At 41.8% G+C, this 22980-nt stretch overlaps 1 protein-coding gene across 1 annotated transcript in view; it reads left to right on the forward strand.

Moving 5' to 3' along the window:
* Positions 1-4489: 4489 nt before the first annotated feature.
* The window catches only part of radil2b (Ras association and DIL domains 2b), a 30152-nt gene continuing 11661 nt past the window's right edge, over positions 4490-22980 (forward strand). The window contains exons 1-10 of the mRNA XM_072373900.1: positions 4490-5094; positions 7492-7694; positions 9230-9404; positions 11335-11567; positions 12479-12933; positions 18783-19079; positions 19211-19621; positions 20104-20141; positions 20251-20474; positions 20843-20955. Coding sequence (XP_072230001.1) covers positions 4967-5094; positions 7492-7694; positions 9230-9404; positions 11335-11567; positions 12479-12933; positions 18783-19079; positions 19211-19621; positions 20104-20141; positions 20251-20474; positions 20843-20955 — 2277 coding nt within the window. The 5' untranslated portion in view covers positions 4490-4966. The remainder of the gene's footprint in view (positions 5095-7491; positions 7695-9229; positions 9405-11334; positions 11568-12478; positions 12934-18782; positions 19080-19210; positions 19622-20103; positions 20142-20250; positions 20475-20842; positions 20956-22980) is intronic.

Genomic DNA, 22980 nt, shown 5'->3' on the forward strand with positions numbered 1-22980 from the left:
GATGTGCTGCACATGTAGAAGGTGAGCCACCGTCGGATGATCTTAACACTGATGAAACAAAAACAGCGACACGGCCTACAAAAACACAAAAATCTCATAAAATCAGGAAAAACTGAGATTTTTATCATAATTTCTCTCTTGACTGTGAGCAACCTAATTCAATCCGATTCAATTCAGTTTTATTTACATAGAGCCAATCTGATGTCTAATCTGATGTAATCGTCACGGTGCTGAAATGTTGCCTCACACCATGTACAATACTGTGCAAAAGTCTTGCTCCACCCATCATTTCTTTGTATATTGTCATGAAAACGGGAAGTAGGTGCAGTGTTTTATTGAAAAATGTGGAAACAAGAGTTTGCACAATTCTAATGGTCTTGAAAGTCAATATTTGGTGTGAACACAGCCCACACCCTCTGAGACAAGCCAAGCTTATGAAACAGTTCTCCAGGCTCTTTGAAGGACATTCCAAAGCTCTTCTTTGGATGTTGGCTGCCTTTTGTCCAGATGATCCCACACTGCCTCAGTAATGCTGAGGTCTGGGCTCTGGGGAGGCAATCTCTCCATGAGACCTCTCTGCTGCGCCCTCTGCCGGGCTTTTTAAATCAATCTAAACTGACGTATTGGAATTTTCCAGGTAAGATCATTGATATTATCCTAACTCGGTTTTGGGTAATTTCACAGAAGTTCGACTGCAGGCCAAGCTGATGTGAAGGTAACACCTCATGTGGCTTCAGTTACCCGTGTTTCAGAAAGAAAGAAGGAGCAGAATCTGAGCAAAAACAAAACAGTAAGGTTCAAACTCAAAAGAAATTTCATGCATATAAGATGTTTCTGGGTTTTTTTCCATTGTGAATTTCATTTTTTTTTTAAAAGAGAGACTGTTTGCAGTTTCAGAGATGAAATTTCCCAGCTGACAGGTTGATTTTAGTGCATGGTGCTGCACCTGTTGCACTCACTTCTGTGCATAAGGTCCCTTCCTGGAGAGTTATCCATGACGCTATGAGCCGTTATCACTTCATTTGAATGAGTTTTTACTCCAGCTGTTGACATTATTGCCTTTCACTTTGATTCCATGTTGTACAGACTACTCGGCTTGAAGCAGTACAGGTAAGTATACTTACGACACACACTTGTGAAGCCTTATTTAAAGCCTGCTTTAAAACACGTCACAGAGGAGCGCCTCAGCTGCTGAACTGACACGGTTCGTGCCACATAACTGCAATCAACATCCTCCTCTCCAACCCCATATTTCCTGTTTGCCTCCAGGCTTTGCAGATGGCCAAACGAAATCAGAAAAATGCAAAAAAAAGATAATAAATCTTTAAAAACACAGAGAACACGGGGACATTAGCAACAAAAGGACCAATGACTGCCTCTCCTGTCTCCTTTCAGGCTGCACTTGAGCAAGTTTATATGTGTGAGCCCAAGATAAGGAGTTCGAGATACTGAGCTGAGTTCACAGTTAATCTTCAAGATGTGGTGGCTCTTTATCCGTTTTCTACCAAAACATGAGATTCAGCTAAAAATACCAAGGCCATGCACTGCATTTCCAACACCTCGGGGTCAGGCTGAATTGTACAGAGTGGAGACGAGCAGAGAAACACATTCTGACTTTTATTCCATTGCAGAAAGTATGGATTCAAGATATTTAATGTTTTGGTGGCACTTTAGGGCAAACAATGAGTTAAAAATGATGATGATGCTATTTCAAACAGGTGATGTAATGATGATTTAGGATAAAGCGACATCTATGACAGGCTGAGTCTTTGACGAGCGAAGAGAGACCGAGGATCTCCAAATGTGTGATAAAAAATTAAGTGAAATGTTTAAAAACAATGTTCCATAATGCAAGTTGGGGAGGAATTTGTTTACTTCTCCTTTTACAGTACAAATGATCATTAAACCGCTCAAGCCGTCTGGAGGAATTTCATTATGTAAAGGGCAAAAGATCAAGCCTTCGCTGGACAGCCATGATCTCTGATCCCCCAGAGAACATCATTTATCAGTAGTTGACTTAACCACACGGGCAAGGACTACTGTGGAATACCTTTGTCAAGCACAACAATGCAGAGCTACACAAAAAATAAGCCATTTAAAACTGTACAGAGCAAAAAAAAAAAAAAAAGCAAAAAAGTCTCATGTTAACTTGGTCCAGAAGAGACGTTGACTTCCCTGGGCTCACACAGTGGAATCCAGTTCTGTGGTCGGAGCTTCCAGACTTTTATTAGCAACAATATCACTCATTTTTTCACCCAGACAATATAAAACCACATTCTGCACACATAAAAAAGGCGTGGTTGAAGAGAAGGAGGGTACAGGTACAGGACTGGCCCGCCTGCCTGTGGTCCTGACCTGTCCTCAGCAGAGAATGTTAGCAGGATATGTGTTTGCAGGAAGAATAGGACAAAATAACAGCTGAAATTCTTCATGGCCCAGAATGGGTTTGTGGAGAGTAACTGCAACATCACAAAGACATATAAACTGGAACGTCCCAACATTTTTTTGAACGTGCTGCAGATCTGAGATGCAAAAGAGGATGTATATTAAAATATTAAAATAGGTTGACAAGACAAAACTTGAATTTACACTTATTGCAATTGAGTAAAAATTCAAGTAAATGTAAAAATCTTCCATACCATCCCAACTTTTTCTGATTCAGGGTGTATACTGCAGCTGTATGGGCTGTAAGTGCAGCAGAAACCAGGCTTTGTTTAGTCCTCAGGCCTCATGCTGCAGGTGTCACTCTTCCCTGTTCTATAGGGGATCTGATTACAAGACGTTAAGCCCTTCTGCTCTCCTTAGTTTTAAGAAGAGCTGACCTTGGCCCACACGAGGATTCTTCTCCACCTGTGACTGGATAGATATTCTTTCAGGTGAATTGCAAGTAAAGGAAGCCAACTGGCAGGGGAGCTGCACAATGGAGAACTTAGCATGATTTATAAGGGAAGTCCTGAGTTGTCGTTGCTCTGTGTGAGCTGGCACAGGTTCTCAGGTATCAGCTATATCATGTTATGCAAGTAGGGTCTATACAGAGCGGCTCCACCCCGAGCCACGTAAGCCCATTTACTGGCCCTGGCTCACTGGCTGGTGATAGACAGGATGTCACAAAAAAAAAAGAAAAAAGAAGAAGAATGTGAGTTTTAAATTAAATGTATAGTTAGAAAAAACTTTCACAGAACAACTAAACTAACTACAAACTGAATATACGCACTATTAGTGGTGTGGCACAATGATTTAATCTGAATATTTGTTTTAGTTTGAAAGACAACACAGCAAGAAGGTAACTGAAGGTGCCACAGCTGTTTCTGAGGGCAGTGCGCCATCTTGTGGTCAGAGTAGATAACTGTAAGTTGGGTTCTTCATTAACGCTACTCGTCTGACCACAGAACACGCGTCCACTGTCTTTCAGTCCATCTGAGCTCCTGTCCAGGCAACTCGGCAGCGTTTCTGTACACAGGTCATGTATAGCTTCCTCCATGTGTAATAAAATGTCAGGTTACATTTTTGGATGCTTCTGCTGACTGTGCTGAGTAAAAATGATTTTTCAAGGTACTCCAGTGACCATGTGGGCAAAATGATTGTGATGGCATTAAAGCTTCTTATGCAGTTCTGCCTGAGGACTCCTTGAGATGTTTCATAAAATCATGCTCTGCTGACACTGACAGAAGTTACTGATGATTCTCTGATAGAGTTAGTCTCAAAGTGGTGATCCATGCCCCATCCTTGTTTGGAACGACCGAACATTTCGTGGAGGCCTCTTTTATACCCAATCATGACACCCTCACTTGTCACCAATTAATCTGCTGATTGTAGAATCTTCTACAACCCTGTTTCACATATATTCTAAAAGTCATTTGTGTCCATCTGTTTTCAGTGTTTTGCCAGCACAAAGATCTACACTGTGTACATATAATAAAGCCGGTCAGCGATGTGTGTGTGTTGTTGCTGTAAAAGGAAAAAGAAAAAAGAAAAACTTGGGACTTCTGAAAATGGGATTTGGAATTCCATATAAAGCCTGTACCATTTAGCCTCTGGAAGAAGCTGACCGTCCAAATGACTCCAGATATTTTGGTTCCTTCCTTTGTCTTAGGCTGGTTTCCCCCTCAACATTTTTCATGTGTAACCTCTTTGACCCTTCTGATCTGTAACAGACTGACAGTTCAGAGGTTTTACTTCGATAATTGTAATTTAGAGGAGAATTTGCATTCAGAAACTGTGCCTGCGTTCACTGTAACACATATCAAACACAAGGCTCTGATGATAGAAACGCTCTGATCTCAGTTGTTGCCAGAAGAGGGAGTGGCAGACACAGAAATGGTTAACTGATCGCTTCATTCAGCTCTTCGGAATCGTTTTTGTTCCTTTGGCTGGTGTGTTTGTTTGCTTGAATATTGTTGGCTTAAAAAAAGTTTTTTTTTAAAAAGAAAAAGAATGGAACAATCTCTTATGAATGTGCTCCTCTTTGAAAGCTTGTGCGAGCGTGCGAGGGTGTGCGCGCGCGCTTGGAACCTCAAAGCAGCTGCGCTGTCGAGGCACATCTGGAGAGCTGGTTGAATTTGAAACAGATTCCCTCGTTTGGCAGCGCGCGGAATAAATCGGATGTCATAACCAGTCAGAGTTGTCCGTTTTCTGGACTGTTCTCAGCTAAATATGTTTCAGTCGGATCATGTTTCAGCGGCTCAGAGAGAGAATAGGTTGTACTGATCAGCCTATCAACAGCAGCTCCAACAGCTGGCGGGGGGCTGGAAACATCTGCAGCGCCTGTTCCGGAGTGCGTAAAGCGAGGCAGCAGCTGAATGGCTTTGCGTCGCGTGTCCTGAATGGAACATCTCTGGAATGAAGCAGCAGTTTGAATCACGAGCTGCGCCCTGATGGGACATGCGAAGAAGTCTCCCTTTACATTCAGCTAACATCTGCAGCAGTGGGAATTGAGCAGGAATACTGCCGAAAGAATCAGACGGGAATGAATGAGATGAAAAATTCCTCTGAGGAGTTGCGCTCTCTCCCCCCGAGACCACCGGGTTTCCCTGCTGCTTCAACAAAGCGACGCTTTGCCAGGCTGGGGAGGAAGACCAGTGATGGTTCTCAGCAGTGAGTATGACCCGCTAAGGAAACACATACAGCGGCTTCAACCTGGTCAAATGAGTTCTGATACAGTACTTTTATCAGCCTTAACTGCAAAACGTCACATACAGAAAGTTGGGAAATTTTCTAAAATGCAACCAAAAACATTTTTCAAAAGACACAAGAAGAGAGGAGCGGAGTCTTAACTGACCAACTTCGTTGCACTTATTGACAATATTCTAGAAGATTCCACAATCATTTGGTGACAGGTGAGGGTGTCAGGATTGGGTATAAAAGGAGCATCTTTATCAAGCAGAGATGAGTTGTGGTTTAGCACTTTTTACTAAACTTCACCAGAGAATCAGTGACCAACCAACAATAAAGCCTTTCACACACAACACTGGAGATGTTCAAGAGAACTTACAGAGTTTAATACAACCCAGTCTCAAAGCAGTTCGTGAAACTGTCACGAAATTAATGATTCGTACACCCTGGGTTGTTTAATATGGTCTTTTTCTGACTGTCTGGAGCATTCAGGATGCAGAAATGATGCCGTAGAAATCACTGTTTTCTTTACAACGTGTTGCGAACGGCAGGTGAGACTCCACAATAGCAAACAAATGTGAAGCAAATGCTTCGTAATATTTGCTGACATGTTCGCACACTGTCTCACCCGCTGATGTTCCTGAGATTTTACTTTGTGGACTGAGTGGGAAATCCCAGCAGAGAGTCTGGAGCAAATGTTCTTGAAAAATTCGAAACATTCCTAAATGTTAATATTTTCGATACTTTATTATGAGTAATATTATTATTGTTATCAAAGATACACCCCATACATCAATACGTACAGTACAAATGCACTTCCACATTGACTTTTGGCTACTATTGGCTTGTCAGAAGCTGTTTTCTACACCCTGTTGTATTTTTTCTTCCCTTAAATATTGTCACCTTCCGCAATGACAAAAAAATCATTTCAATGTGTGAGAATGAGTTAAGATCTAAAAGAAACTCAATGCAAGACTGCAAAGATCTTTCAACATCTACAGTTCATAATATCATGAGAAGATTAAGGGAGTTTGAGAAAGAACAACTTTGTTCATGACCTTTGAGCCCTCGCAATGCATGAGAAACCGTCATGCTGCAAAGGCCAGTTTCACTACATGGGCTTAGGGGTACCTTGGAAAACCATTTTCATTCAACAACACTGTTGCATCCAGAAATGTAATCTGAAACTGTATTACTCAAGTAGGAAGCTATATATCAACTCTGGGCAGAAACACTGCTGAGTTCTCCGGAGACAAGCTCATCTCAGGCGGACAGAAAGACAGTGGACGTGTGTTCTGTGGTCAGATGAGGCTGCGTTTCAGCTGCTTTCGGAAAAACTGACGTCTGGTCCTACGTGCCAAATGTGATAAAGACCATCCATTCTGTTATCAGAGAAAAGCCAGCGTCTGGGATGGTAGGGGTGTGCATCAGTGTCCGTGGCAGGGAAGACTTCATATGTGTGAAGGCACCGTTGACCGTTATCCTGGGAGGTGTGTGGTTGTTTCAGCAGAACAATGTCAGACCTCAGTCTGCATTCCAGAGCTGTTTCCGATTGAAAATGTATGGAACATCATGAAGAGGAGAGTCAGGCTACAACCACAGACTGTCGAGCAGCTGAAACATTTCAGAAAGAATGGACACAGATTTCTTTAAAAAACCTGCAGGAAATGTGCCTTTAATCCAACTTTTTTTTAGGGTTGCTGGCATCAAATTCTTGATTCGTTTACCGTTCGCTTCTAAATGCAGTGACGTTGGTCAGTGAGGACACTATCAATCCTTTCTACGGACTTGTATTTGTTGATTAAAGGCTTGAACAAATGAACAAATTCACTGATTTGTGTTTTTCTTCATTATTCAGAGCTTTTCTGGAAACCAGAACTATGGATACAAGCACATTTCAAACTCACAGAACCTGGTCGGGCTCTTTTCATCCTCTAATCACAATTGTTTGATTCACGAACAACTCTTCTGCTTCTCACATGACATAACTCTGTAAGGCCTTTATGTCACAGGCTTTCACCAGCACTACTAACAGAATCAGAATTTGAAATGGTTAAATCCTATGCCAATGTTGTGGCGTAACTGCAGAGAACCTTTGAACCAGTGCTCTAAGAAGCTTAGGGGGCTTGTTCAGGAGTGAACAACACTTCATTATTTCAGTTATGCACTGAGGGAGAGCTGAAGGAGGCATGGTGAAGGAGACCAAAGCTGGGAACAGACAAGTATGTATTCTGCATCTTTTCTAAGTCACCTTTTTTCTTTTTGATGTTGTGCACTGCCGCTTGTTCTCAGCTTTGGTCGCCTGATTGCTCAAACAACACAAATGTGTCTGCCTTGATCGTCAGTCACTTTTTTTTCCTCCGCTCTTTCTTCCTTCAGGTCAGCCTCATCTACTGGCAGTTCACCCATCCGCAGGTCGGCCGACGGGGTGGCCGTCAGACAGCCCAGCAAAAGTCGAATCCATCGCCACGCCAATCGCCTCTCGGGTGTCTTCTTCCGCGGCCAAGCCCCCAACTCAGACTCCATGGCGCTGTCTGCGGGTCTCCGGTCATCGCGGTCTGTCCAAGCCAGGACAGGGAGCAGTACGTCCAGCTGATTTTATTTTCTGCATGTTGCGACTGGGATTCTGTTAAAGCATTGGAGGGGTGCTGATGATGTGTAGCATCTTAACACTGATACTGTACTGTGCAAACGTCTTGAGCCACCTCTCATTTCTAAATATATAACCAGGAAAACTGAGTTGTTGAAATATGTGCAAACATCAATAGAAATACAGTATGTAAGGTAAAAAAAAAGTTTGAACATTTCTAATGATCTTTAAATACAATATCTGGTATGGCTGCTTTTATCCTCCAACACAGCCTGAACCCTCTTAGAGAAGCTTTCTGTCTTTTCTTTAAGCAGTCTTCAGGAATAGTTCTCCAGGCTTCTTGAAGGACATCCCAAAGCTCTTCTTTGGATGTGGGCTGCCTTTTGTTCCGTTCTCTGTCAGATGATCCCACACTGCTTCAATACTGTTGAGGTCCGGGCTCTGGGGAGGATTCATCCCTCCATAAGACCTGTTGCCACTGATTTTCAGTCCACTTCTTGTGTCATGTGGCATAGCTCAGCCTTTTCTCCCTGTTTCCCTTCCTTAAGAATGGCTTCTTGACAGCCACCCTTCCATGGACACGGGTCAACTGAAGGTCCAGATGCATCTCTCAGATCTTTGGTGGATTTTTTTTTACCCTTTCTTAAGGACATCAATTTCAGATACTGTTCATCTGCTGTAGATAGTTTTTTAGGCTTGACACTTCTTTTTTAGTCCGCCACTTGTCCATTTTCCCTAAGTTTTAGAATGTTGGTGCAAAAATACTTTTCAGTGTGTGTCAAACTGTGCTATGCTTTGATATTTCTTATAGATGCAACTACTGTGTTGACACAACACTGGTTCATCCCTTTTTTATACTCAGATGATTCATGTCAGTGTTAAATGCCTCAACAAGCAAAACATACATTCTTGTGAATATGGTCAGGTATGAGGACTGGACTGAAAAAGGAATGAAAAAGCAGCCAAAGAAAAACTCTGAAACACCATCAGAAAGCCTGGAGAACTGTAGCTCAAGAACACTTTAAAAGATTACATGAAAGTCTGGCTGCTTGGAAGCAAAAGGTTTTAGAAATGAGAGGCAGCTTAGTACTCACACAGTACTCTGTGTCACTGTAGGGGTGTGGAGGAAGGGATGAAATGTGGAAGGGTAACCCAAGTTACGGCAAACAATGGAGGGACGGTTTACAAGTGACAAAGAATCGCTGAATCCAGTGTGGGAACAGTTCAAATGTCTCAACCACCTAAAACCATCCATCTAAACTTCACGAAAGTGCAGAACTTAACTTCTTTAATGTGGGCAAACAAGTGCATCCTTCAGTGCACGTCTTACATTACTTCCTGTTAGACTTTTGTTTTATTGTGTATTCGCGACCAAACTGTGGCATCCTCGAGACATATAAATAGTAAGTTAGTATCCAGTGACTGTCTTTGGAATCAAATGTAGAAATACAGTATTGCGTAAATGCCACTGAAGCACAGCTGGGACTCGTCATTAAAACCTCTTCTAATGTCTGGTCGTGTGTGCAGTGGTCTCTGCAGATCCTCTACAAGCGGATGACCCGTTTGAGCTGTCCAATCAGATAACCGCCCCAGGAATCCTGAAGATCTTTGGAAATGAAATCTGTGAAGGTGCTCACTATAAGAGCGTCCTGGCCACCACACTCTCCAGCGCGAAGGAGCTCGTCAAGGAGGCCCTTGAACGGTGAGACCATGTGTTATCTGCCTGCCACATGTGGATGTGTGTCTGCCCAGGGAGAGTTATGTTTCTCCAGCTTCCTCTGCTGCAGTGCACCTTTGTGCTCTGTATATCGCAGCAGTTGCAACTGTTTTGGTCCAACCGCTTTTATGGCGCTTTGGCAGCTGATCAAAGGTTAGCGTTCTCATGTCGGTGTGATTATTCTATTTTAGATTAACAAAGTCGACCCGTTATGTTTATTGTAACTGCAGCACACTGTAGACAGTGTGCATGTGCCCAAAGAGTTTAGTAAGTAGTTCTGAAAAGGGTCTAACACTAACCATGGATCTGTGTGAAAGACAGCCAGCACTGGCTCGGACTCTGAGGCGGCCTCTGTCTGTCAGTCTTTGTTTATGTTTTAGCCAAACTCATAATGGGATGATTAATGCAAGCGGTATTCAGCTCGTAGAAAGGAACAAATCATTATTCTTCTTCTTCAGTGAAAACGTTAGCAGTGACTTTTAGTTACAGTGTGTCGATTCAGCATAATTCATTTGGTGATGTGTTAGCACTATGGCTGTTGATGTGTTCATGTTCGTCCTGCAGTGATGGTTAACGGAACATTCATATATGACTTGGATCTAATTCGCTCAAAGAAACAAATGCATGCCACTTTTCCTACTTCTGGAATGGAGCTGGGAATTTCCCGTGCCAAATCTATTTATCTAAAGTGTTAAAGGTGCATCGATCAATGTTCTTGTGGTTTTTCACTATGTTATGTGTTAGGTGTTGTTCATAACGAATAACACACGGCTATTCAAAACCCACTGCACCTAAGGAGCTTGTGGAAGTCAAAATGGAGCTAAAATAAGATCATCATAATCATTTTGTTATCAGAAAAAAATCTTTCCAATGAGCCTGCTGATTCTGCCTGAGTCTGCTGGATGGAAAAATAAAAGTTTGACGATATTTCTGGGATTTGTTTGGGTTTTTGTGCTGCTTTCAACTGTCAGAAGGAAAAAAGATTTATAGTTTTGATTAAGTTATTAGAGCATATTTGCTAACTTTAGCTGGTACATGGCCACATTGTGACTTCACAAACAGACACAGCTCGCTTCCAGCTGTGAACAGAACAACATTTAGCCTCTGTGAAGGCAGATAAGTCGGAGCTAATGGAAAGCAGAGCAAGAGCGTCAAGTAGAGAAAACCTGAATTTACTCTCGCTAAAGCTAAAACGCTAAAGGAACGCTGTTGTGTGGTCAAATTTGCTGACTACAATACCATTGGCTTAACAAGTACACGATCCCAGCCCTATGAAGAAGATGCTATGTTGGTAATGTTTTTACCCAAGGATGGCCCATATGGGAATTAACTGAATCCCACAGCTGAATGCAAGATCTGCTAATTAACAGGCTGGCTGCTACATTCATAAAACACATTTAAGATGTAAAGGGACCCGCGTATAAGTCCAACTTGACACTGTACTGTTACTTCATTGTATGACTACTAATCCACTGCTCCTTAAAAGCACTTGGTTAGGTATTAAAAGTTGGTTAAGTTTAGGAAAACATGTTTAGGTATTCAAACACACATTAAAATTAATTTAGCTACGTTTATGATTTAAAAGCCTCATTCAATCTTATAAAGAAAAGAACAAGATTTTGTCTGAAAGATTTTTTTTGAATGTCCAGTAGATTTGATGAGCGCATTCATCTTGATCTCACAAGAACTTTGAAATCTGCAGATGGACAAGAGCTTCCTAAACCTAAACAAACAGCCAGTAAAAACTAAAGAAGACTTAGGTGAAAGGCGCTGTTGTTGGATTATAACAGCTAGATTTACGCTCATGGCATACTTATTTTTCAGTAGAATTGGGATGTTTTGCTGCCAACTGTTACAGTACTTTGGGTTTGGTGATGGTACCTTTCAATACAGTTATTTCCATTATCTAATCTAGGTATGGTCTGAGCAAGGAGGAGGCTGAGTCCTATGTTCTCTGTGACACCATCGGTTCCATTGACAACCGTCAGTGGAGCACAGAAGGCTTCCGGGTGGTGGGCGACCACGAAAAACCCCTCCTTCTACAGTCACTATGGAAACCCAGAGAGGGTTTGGCAAGACGGTTCGAGATTCAGAGGAGAAGTCTGGTAGAGGAGAAGACAGCCAAAGAGAAGGACACCGTCACTGCTGGTACGCTTCAGCCCCAGGGTGCTTTAGGGAGCGATCGCTTCACTACAGGCCACATCACGAATAAGAGCATTTAACATTCAATGAAGCAAATGCAACATTAGAGCCAGTTATAGTGTTCTCAGGGTAAAAATGTGGTTTGCTGTTTTTCCAGTGAAAATCAGCCAGACTACTTTGTTTTCTTTGTTTTTGATTCCTGTTACAAACGTGGATTCTATTCTTGTTGCCATTAAAATGTTACAAGTTGTAACCTAATGAAGTTTGCAGACTGTGGCTTAATGAAGCTTCTTATGTGACGCACCCCTTCTTTAATACTTTGCGCTTGGAAGCAGAATGCTGTAAACTCTTCACATGGCAAAATGTCTGATCCACTCGTATTTATAAAGCATGATCTGACTGAAAAACACCCAGAACTTTCCACAGATGCTTGACACAAACACAGCGTGGTGCTGTAAAGATGCTGGGCGGACCGTTTTCTGTCAGTGCTGCAATCATTTCTACAGGGGGCCCAGCTGTGGTTGACACAGCTGTGGTGGTCGTGTAAGCCAGCGTCCTGTTATGTGTTTTGCTTTTATGAATGGCACAGCATGTGATCGGTCTCTATCAGTGTCAGCTTGTGGATGCCTGCTGAGGGGATGGACATATTCTTTTTATTTCCATGAGTTCTGTCTTTCTTTCCACTGAGCTCTGCTTCCTGTATGGGCTTCTCCTTGTTGACTCTGGCATAAGCACACCATGTGTAAATGACCGAGCACTCGTATATCTCACCTTGCTACAGGAAAAAAAAACGGGTGTTGCTCTATCACCACATTCCATCACCCCTGTGCCATGATGTATTTATACAGCAGCTTAATTTGCACTTAGTTTTAACACCATTCCCAGCTTTCTTATTTGATTATTTGTGTCCCTGTTAGGTATCAATGCCCAGGCTCGTAAGCTGCAGAAGAGCCGCTCCAGAGTTACCTCCACCCTCGTAGAGAGGACTATGGGTCGTGGCCAGAAACTGTGGAGGAGCAAAAGTGAGATGGATCTGTTAGACACTGAGACCAAAAGTGACACTGATCACAATGCATGTGTCAAAGATCGGCGTGACAGCCTCAGTCACACTTCAGTGCAGAGCTACGAGTGCCTCAAAACAAGCCCAGAACAGAATCACATTCACAGCCTCACAGCTCCCTCCGAGGGGGTTGGCGGGTCAGGGGCCAAAACAGAGACCCTCTGTGTGTCCAAGCCGAGAGGCGAGCGGGAAGGAGAGGAGTCGGAGAGGGAGGAGACGGAGAGCAGCGACGATAACACCACACAGTACTCCATTCACCCCCCGCATGACTGTCCCTACCTGCTGCTGCTGCAGGGCTGTAGCCTTACACAGGTATCTCATCCAAACACACACTCTGCAGCTGACACTCAAAGGTATTTGTCCAATCATAGCCTAGTAACAGCATCAAGGAAAGTCACGCCTGTCAGGCTCTTCACACATTGCAGTGTGGCACTGGAGTCAGAAATATTGTCTGAAAGACTTTGGCTGGAAAGGGTGGTGTTTTTCAGTTGTAGGAAAATCCTAAAAAGCATTAGACAGACTGTATGTGTACAGTGATCAAGCATGAGTTACAAAACAAAAGAGCTTATCGTTTAAAGACATAACAATGTTTTAAAAAAAACAGTACTTCCCAGTGAAATGTCACAAAGAGCACAAATAATCCACTGACTGGAAAGTGTAGTGGTATGATTGCCACCTTTCATGTGGGAGATCTGGGTTCAAATCCCCTGCATCTGAGGTACTGTCTCCAGTAGGGGTCCTTAGGCAAGACCCCCGTACCCCATCTGCCTATCTGTAAGTCGCTTTGGATAAAAGCGTCTGCTAAACATAATACAAAACTTCTTATAAATCTCCTTAGCACAGATGCTGTGTGGTGTTACATCTTTCAGCTGATGGCCCACATATGTGCAGCTGTGATCTTTTTTCCTGCTCACTGGTTATGTCTTACTAACTGCAATAAAAGAGCAACGGTAACGTTTTATTTGGGACGTTTTTACTTGTACAACGTTGCAGCCATCTTAAGCTAACTATAGATGGGATCAGCCCAGTTGCTAGAGTATACCCACCTCCCCAGGCACCACTACACCACTGACAAGCTCTTGTTTCTTTGTTGATTAAGCTTATGGCCCATCATCCGTGTGTCAAAAAACAAAGCAGAAATTAAATTAATATTCAAGAAACATTAAATAGGCATAAAGACATGCAGAGGCTGAATGTAGCTATGGTTTCCTGACAATGTAAAACAGCAGCATAGTTACCTGTAAACAGAGCTGGTTTGATTATTAAGGAGGTAGTTGTTTCGTTAGCTGTAGCATTCTAGCTTCTGCAGTTTCTGCTGGCAATAACAAAGCTTTTTTGGTTTGTCTTTGTCTAAAAGTAAATGCCCATTTTAGCAAACGTAACCTAGACTTTTATAGGTATGTTATCATAATGAGCAATAGCAATTCTGGGCAATATAGCAAATAACAAGTTTTTATTACGTTAAATTCTGTCTCCTGTCACTATATCATTGATGACATACAAATGCGCAAGCACCGTGAGGTAGCATAGCTCTTTAAAACCTGAATACTGGTTACATATTATGAAATTTGGTTACCAATGGTGCTTCTAAAATAAAGATTTTAAAATGTAAAGAATGTTGTAACTAAATTTGTATGATGGCATCTATCCAGCTAGCAGAAGCGGGCTTCTAATGTGTTCAGATTTACTTAATGAATGTCTTTCTCGTTACCAAAAGTTTTATTATCTTATTGACAAATAAAAAAAAAGCAATCAGTTGGTACAGAATTGTACATTTATGAAGGGATTCAAAAAGGCTAAAATACTAGATAAATGAGCCCAAACAAAGCTGTGGCTGTTGAGTAAATATGTTTGATCTACCCACAGTTACTGAATATCTCTCCAGATAGGAACTAGTATTAGATCCGATGAGAAAAAATTTAATGCTCCCTCCCTCCACCCATGATATCAGACTCTCAACATCAAGCAACATATCACATTTGGTAGACACAAGATAATATGGGCTATTTACAAAATATTCACATCTGCATTGCACTAGATTAAGCGATATCAGACTTTTACCTACTATAAGATATACTTTGAAATGCTGTTCAATTAATCTAGAGACATGTAAAAAGATAGTGGAAAGAACCATTATGCAAAGGTCAGCAAGCTGTATGTAGAAAAACTGTTAGTCAGAACAGTGATCAGGAAACAGAAGAGGACAACCCTGACACTGCTTCCGGAATGATTACCAGTGGGTTTTTAACAGTGAACAACTGCCACACACATGGAGACAGACAGGCTAATTCTCCAACCCTGTGGGGATGTTGTGCGTCACAGTTGTTCTGCCAAAGGTCCCTTCATAATCAGTCTCCCCCTGAGAAATACTAATATAAACAAGGTGTACACAGGTCATTTGTCAGTTTCAACTTGGCATGTTATATCTGTCCAGTCGGAAAAGACACACGTCATGTAATAACCACTGCACACTGTGCTTGGCCCTCACTGGGTTTAACAAAACATTACTTGCCTAATCCGGTTTGGACCTAGACCATAATTCTAATACCTCCACATGATCAGACAGAGTGAGACTATGAAAACCTTCATAGTACTAAAAGCACATTTTACAAAATGAATAAAACAACTAAATTAGATCTATGTCAGGACCTTGCGGCAGGAGTATGGAGACCAATCAGACAAATTAAAATGTTCCTCTCATTTTGCTGCCGTTTAATATTTTACATCACCAGTACATATGCATTTAAAGTCATGTTTGGAAACACCAGTCGGAGTTGAGGCCATTCACAAATACCAGCTGTTGTTTGAAACTGTGTAAATAAGTTAGAGTGGATATGAAATGCCACCCTGCATTGTTTTCTTCAGCAGAAATTCAGAATACATTGAAGGGAGGGTCAAACATGGAATCGCTTTGGTTATAAAGATGTATGTGATGTGTGCACACAGTGTTGTTTCATCCCTTCAGTTAGGTGACTTTTTTATGTGAGAAGGATGCGTTGTGGCTCAACAAATAGAAAACACATTCTTCTGAAAATGTTCAGCTGCATAAGCTGGACTGAGAATGAGTGAAAAAGCAACCGATGCCCCTGAAAACTTTCAAAGACCTTCAGAAAGCCTGTAAAACTCTTGCTGAAAAGCATTTTCGATTGATCACAAGAAAGTCTGGCGCCTTCGAAGAAACACACGAAGAAATGGGGAGCGGCTCAAGACTTTCGCAAAGTATAGTAAAGTTATTTGTTAGGCTGAGTGATGAGTCTAAATGTTGAAAAGATTTGTGTACTGCATGAAAGAATATGGGTCCCAATATTTACTTTGGAGACAATGGGGCAAAAGGCTCAGAATCTGTGTCTACATGCACCATTCACTCTGTCATTGGGAAGAATAAACACAACACCCGGTGGGAAACCACATGAAACAGCAAGACCTTTTTTTCTCTGAACACGCTCCGGTTTCATATTTGACCACCACCATCTGTTTTTTTTTTTAAACGTACGAACCCCGCAGGCAGAACTGTGGCTGCAGACCACAAGATTCTAATCTTTTTTTTTTTTTTTTTTTTATTGAAAATGCATTTTTATATTCATGAAAGCTTGTTGACTTATGCAATAACTAAATTATTGAAAATGACTTGGGAGTCTGGTTTTAATATAAAATTGTGTACAATGTAAGCTGACAAAATACTTTTGAATTACCTCGCTGTTGTTTTGTTTTTGTTTTGTTTTTTTACATTGGAATCACTAGGCCCAATAAGTCAAAGTTATAATGTTCACAACGAGGTTTCTTTATGAGCTGGCACATTCACCAGAAATTACAGCTACAGTAAATGTGCTTTACAAGACACGTGTAACAGCTAGCCCCGTCTGAGACAACTGCTGGCACTGGCTGTTGTGGAGGCTTTGGCAGCTCAGACAGGCCTGATTAAACGAATGAATTAGTCAGCGAATATGGTGAGATATCACTGGATGTCAACACTATTTATGACCAGAAATTAATTTTAGAGCTGTCTAAATGATCATTAGCCGCATGTCGAGATAAATATAAACATTTAATTGAGAAGTCCAGTGTTTAAAATAAGTGAAAGGTTTTATGGTATAGAAAAAAGTTAAGCACTTTGAGTCACAAAGTTGGCATTGCAGAGACTTCCATTGCCATCAGGACCCCAATTTGTCCTGTCACTGGTCTGGATCCACAATATTTTTCTATTCTTGCCAAAGGGATTTTTGAACAATTTCCATCCATCTTTTTGGCAGTTTATGGAGTTCACTACACAAAAGATCTTTCACAGCTTAGTTCAGTAAGCTGTGAAAGCTCCTACTGAAAGTTCAGTAGGAGGTTGGTTCTAATAAAAAAGAAAAAAAAAAAATGAAATCTGCTTGCATGATGACATTCCTCAGAAATCCATTTATAAAAACTGCATTGAAATTGGAGACATTAAGAACACAAACATTTACAGAATTGGATATGTCTGCTCCTCTAAAAACAAGCTAAAACCAGAATAAAACAGTGTTGAAAATGTACTACCGGCACTGACATAAGACTGTTTGTATAAGACAGACATAACCAGGGGCTCCGAAAAGTGAAGCCACTTAGGAAGTTCAATAAACTTGCCATACCAAAGTCGAGGCATCAAACTGGTAGTCCACAAAACAAATGGATGTCACGTTGGTTATGTCCATATTTTATATACAGTTTCTGACCACTGACTAATGAAAACAAAATAACACTTATCACTTGAAACAAAGTGCATGCAAGTCTTCCTGTAAGTCATTCCAGTTATCTCCCAGGCATTTCATTCTGCCCAAACATGCTTCTCTTAAGGTTTGATATCTTATGGAATTATCTTGCAGGGTGATTAAAACAAAGGGAAATTATTTATTTTAAAAGGAAAGATTTAAGTTACAAACATTTATCTAAACTCTCCATAGCGCCTCCATAAAGGCAGAAGTTTTGTCAGTTTGCTGGTCTGGAGCATTCAGGTGTGTGTTAAGACAATGCCAAGGAGGAAAGACATCAGCAATGATCTTAGAGAAGCAATTGTTGCTGCCCATCAATCTGGGAAGGGTTATAAGGCTGTTCCCTGGACATCTCAGCAAGTTCACCCCAGGGTCAGACTGTGCTACATCTCAGACTCCACAGGCCTCAGTTACAATGTTAAAAGTTAAAGTTCATGACAGCACAATTAGAAAAAGACTGAACAAGTATGGCTTGTTCGGAAGGGTTGCAGGAGAAAGCTTCTTCTCTCTAAAAAGAACATGGCAGCACAGCTTAGGTTTGCAAAGCTGCATCTGAACAAACCACAAGACTTCTAGAACAATGTCCTTTGGACAGACCAGACCAAAGTGGAGATGTTTGGTCATAATGCACAGCAGCACGTTTGGAGGAAACCAAACACAGCATATCAGCACAAACACCTCATACCAACTGTCAAGCACAGTGGTGGAGGGATGATGATCTGGGCTTGTTCTGCAGCCACATCATGAACTCCTCTGTATACCAAAGTATTCTAGAGTCAGATGTGAGGCCATCTCTCTGACAGATAAAGCTTGGCTGAAACTGGATCATCAACAGGACAATGATCCCAAACACAGCAGTACAACAGAATGTGTGAAAAAGAAAAGAATCAAGCTGTTGCAATGGTCCAGTGAAAGTCCAGACCTCAATCAGATTGAAATGCTGTGCTGGGACTAATGCTTGTGTAACTCCATGAACTTATATAACATTGTAGAGAAGCAACATTCCTCCAGAATGCGTGAGAAACTGATAACATCATACAGAAAACCATTACTGCAAGTTATTGCTGCTGAAGATGGGGTGTACATAGTTTTTTTATGCTCTGTGTGTTGTTGCTCAATAGAGGCTGTATTTACCTCAGTTGAAGACCTGCTGAGGATCAGCTGATATTTTTTTTTTCAGTCATTGTATCCTGATGTATAAAACCTTTTCACAAGACTGCACAAATGAAGTGACGCAACTCTGGGATTGGATTTCTTCCAGTCATACTTCACAGCAACAATAACAGCGAGATCAGCACTTATGGAACTGTGTCATCAGTAAAAATCCTTGGGAGAAGAAGAGGATGTGACAGTGCTGGAAACAGAAAGTTGGAGAGTTGTTTCAGTTCAGTCATTGTCGGGTAACTTCCCGTTATTCTCTCCTTTCAGGATTTTGTCATCTACCTCCTGGCGGCCCCACACATTGTTGTTGGTCGACAGAGTCATCCTGAAGACGGGTCAAAAGCTGACATCCTTCTCTTTGCCACCGACGTCCTCCCAAAGCACTGCTACTTCCATCGCCACAGTGCTGGTGGCCCCATCGTGCTCTGCCCTTGTAAGGATGCTGTGGTCACGAGGAACGGTGAAGTTCTGAGAAATGACGTGCAGCTAAGACCCGGCGATGTTATTGGGTTGGGACAGCAGTACCTGTTCCTTTTTAAAGATCCCTCAGCTTTGATGCACAAGGTACTGTAAGATGCTGGCCTTTTCCAAAGAAAGCTGTCAGAATACTGCGGCGTGCCTTCATAACAGTAGTTTTTTAGATGCATGTATGAGACTCTTGCTTCATATTTCTTGTCTCTGTCTTGGAAATGCAGGATGTTAACGGTGTTGCTCCTGAGCCTAGCTTGTCTGCTGCTCCCTGGATACTGAGTGACAGCCCTTCTGCAGCCACAGGAAGCCAGGCTACAGACGTGATCCTCTGCAACAGCTGCATCTCAACCTGCACCTCCTTCCAGAGCTCAAACTGGAGACAGCCTCCAAACAGAGCTCCCCCCTTTCTAAAATCAGCTGAAGGCCACAGCCTGACTCTGAACTACGATGCTGAGAATGAAGATTGCATTGTCAAGGAGATTGTAGCCATGGGAGGTACTGTCACTGACAGACCACCGCTGACTGTGTCCTTTCTGTTGGGCGTGTGTCTTCAGTATTCGTCAGCGTGTCTTCACACCTCAGACCTCCGCAGGCTCCTGCTGCTTATTGCAAGTGGAGTTCAGAGTGCCATGTGGGTGAGTTGGGAAAAGACAAGGTCACAACGCACTTCATGTTCAAGATTTCACGTTAATCCAGAAAAATAGAGAAGGACTACAAAGCTCGTGTTACGATTGTCATCTTTGCATGTTTACAGATAGAAACAAAACCAGAAAAATGGCAGCAGCAACACTGTACATTGTTCCTCAGTTGGAGAAGCCCAATGAGTTTGTCCTCTAAGCTTTTTAGTAAGGGTTTGAATTAAGTAAAGGAGCATCATTACTACCATTTACCTACTTTCTTTTTACACATGAACACCAGAGACGCTCAGGGAAAATGCGCAGACATTTTGGTTTGGGTTTTTTTTTCCCTGTTGCTGCTCGTAAACATAAAAAAGAAAAAAGGTTTTCAGCTGTAGATGCGCTCTTACAACTGTGTACAACAACCAATCAAAGCAAGTGCTACCGTGAATGGAAAAGATGAGTTTGGATGAAAGTTGTCATGGTTTCCTCTCCTGCAGGAGCACACTAAGGACCTAGCTGCAGTTCAACCTGAAGTGTAAGCACACATTACTGTTTCTCTTTTGCCACCAATTACTTTTATTTTCACAGTAAGCGCTGCTGATTTGTTTAGTTTCTGTTTTTTTTCTCTCTCTCCTGTTCTTCAGTCTCAGCGGTAAAGGTACAATCCTTGAAGACCTCCAGGTTCTCAGTCTGCAGGAGCTGATCTTGGGACTGCGCCCTCTGGTGGTGTGGATGTCCAACAGTCTGGAGTTGTTGCAGTTCATTCAGCACCAGCTGCCTATCATCCTGGAGTGGAGAAACCAGAAGGAGCAGGGACATGAGGAAGAAGAGTGGGACGATGATGAAGGCAAGGAAGTGGAGAACTTAGGTTGGTGGTGTTGGCGATATAGTAATATTATATTGCTCTAACAGCACCTTAAATCCCAATCTTGATTACACAGATCCGCTAGTCAGAGCAGCACAACTGCACGGGTTATGTAATTCCATTATTTCTAGACAATCACAGGCATTTTTTCCTGCAACATGTAAAATAAACCAAAAAAGTTTATTCTTGTACAAATAACAGCAGCATTTTTACCAAAACACAATATATCTGTTATTGGCCAGTACTACTTCCCAACTAATTCATCAGTCAGGCTTCAAGTTTTTTAGCCTAACTTTAATCACAGTCCACATTTTAAACTCACATATTGTAATTTTTTTAGATACAAACGTATTTGGGAATATTCTTTTCAGTGCTGTTGGAGCTTCGTCTGTCCTGTGTCCGCTCAGCCAGCGAGGAGACGATGGCTGTCCTGGAGGAAGTCATCATGCTTGCCTTCCAGCAGTGTGTCTACTACATTACCAAGGTAACAGATGATTGTGCTTTACTTCTCTAGATTCATTTGTTTGGAGATAATAAAAAAAAAAAATCTCAAGAATTGGTTATATTTGCTGCCTTGCACATGAAGCTAAACTACCTTACTTTGGCATAAAGAGAACATTTTGGCCAGTGGAGTTTGAATCTGTAACAGCTTCATCTGTTCACTCACTGATGATTGAGATGTGCAGCTTAAGAAAGGAAAATAATCAGAGATGGACTGAGAATAAAGAGTCTAGTTAGCCACTCTGACAGCTTTCTAATAGACTGAGCGGCCACATTACCAGACCACACTGGGGTCATTGTGACTTGGAGGAGAGACAGGACACCGAGGGCCTTTGTGCGTCTGTGTGTAAGTGTTGGTGGAGGATGAATACTATTCATACCGGAGGAAACTTCGCAATGTAGCTTTTTTATTTTTAGCTGATTAGTTGAATAGTAGTCAGTCACTGAAATACAAGAGATTTTGCTCTCAAAAGGCAACAAAACAGGTTTTCTTACAAGGTGACACCTGTCTCTCTGCTGCAGGGTCAGTTTTAGATCAGTCGTCCTCAATAATGCTTCAAGCACAATATAACCAGAGAATAAAGTGAAAAAGCCAATGAGCTCACAGCGGCATGCACAAGCACACAACTAAGCTCAGACTACCGCACACCAAACATATAGAAAAATATTTGACTGGCAGTTTTATTTCAATTGACTTACAACTGCAGCTCGGCCACAGACAGTTGGTACTGGTCCTTCTTTCAGGCACCGTCTCCTCGTAAGTCATCTGTTGAACAGGTTGTTAAGTACCGTGCCACTAAGCGAGAGTAACATAACAGCCAGATGGCACGTTTGTACACCAGTCAAAAATCACAGAGTAATTCCTCTGGCACATAGCGGCTCCGTGTTTGACTGATTTTCAGCTGGTTGTGGTTTCATACGTAAAACACTGAAAGTTCACAAAAAGAACAGTTGATACTCAGCCAGTAAAAATATTTTCAGGTTATCAGTGCATCAAATGATTATAAGTCATTACATTGCTGCAAGTAATAACTTCACATAGAAGTATCAGTGACTCAGCAGTTTCTCTCAGCTTGACAGTTTCCTTGCGTTTTTCAGGTTGTAGTTTCATCTTTCAGACCCTACAGCCTTTTTATTCTTATTTACCTTTGTGAGCTCTTTTCTATTCAATCCTACGTCTCAATCCTACATGTCTCAAAGTTTCCGAGTTTTTCTACAAAACCATGTAGATGGTTTTTGATGTCGAAGGTACCTGGCAGCTGTTTCTTTTATAGTTGCCACTTTAATGAAGACTCCAAGCAAACTGAGCCAATACTAAAAGATAGCACCAAAACACTGATGTTTCAAAGAGAAGTGTCACGTGTACACAAACCAGGATCAGTGCTGTCTGCAGACGTTCTGCCACGACCATGTTCTTCTTCCCAGAAGAAGGAAGTGGTTTGCAAATCCCTGCTTTAGAAATCCATGGGTGGTGTAAATTTGACCGTGCAGTATCCTGCCTGCACTGAAATCATATGAACTGAAGTGGGAAACAGTGTAGAGACAATTATCTGGCACCAAAAATATGTAGGGTCAGGTTGAGTTGAGCAGCAACACGCTTTGGAAAAGAGGTTTCACCGCACTCATCAGTCTTGTTTCCACCTTCAATAGGTTGCTTGCCTTCAGTGGAAAGGTAAGCTAACTGAATTCTAATTGCTCTGTACTAAAGTAGCAGCTGAAACACCAATTTTGTGAAAATTGTGGCGAAAGCAGGGCAGGCGCTAGCCAAGACTTTCTATGGAAATCATCCTTACATTTTTTAAAATGTCCAAAAGAACTCAGTACAACATCGTTGGTTGGTAATAACCGAGCAGAAAGTGCACAAAACAGTGTGTCACTGTGACTGTCTGTGTCTTGTGGTCATTATTAGTTAGCTGTGGTGACAAAATTAATCCAAAACATAATTTATAACTACTGAATCCAAAATGAACCTCTCTAGGCTTGTCAAGTGCATAAAATATCAGCTAAT

Source organism: Leuresthes tenuis, unplaced genomic scaffold, assembly GCF_036924035.1.
Source record: "Leuresthes tenuis unplaced genomic scaffold, fLeuTen1.0.hap1 SCAF_20, whole genome shotgun sequence".
In the NCBI taxonomy this organism is placed as follows: Eukaryota; Metazoa; Chordata; class Actinopteri; order Atheriniformes; family Atherinopsidae; genus Leuresthes; species Leuresthes tenuis.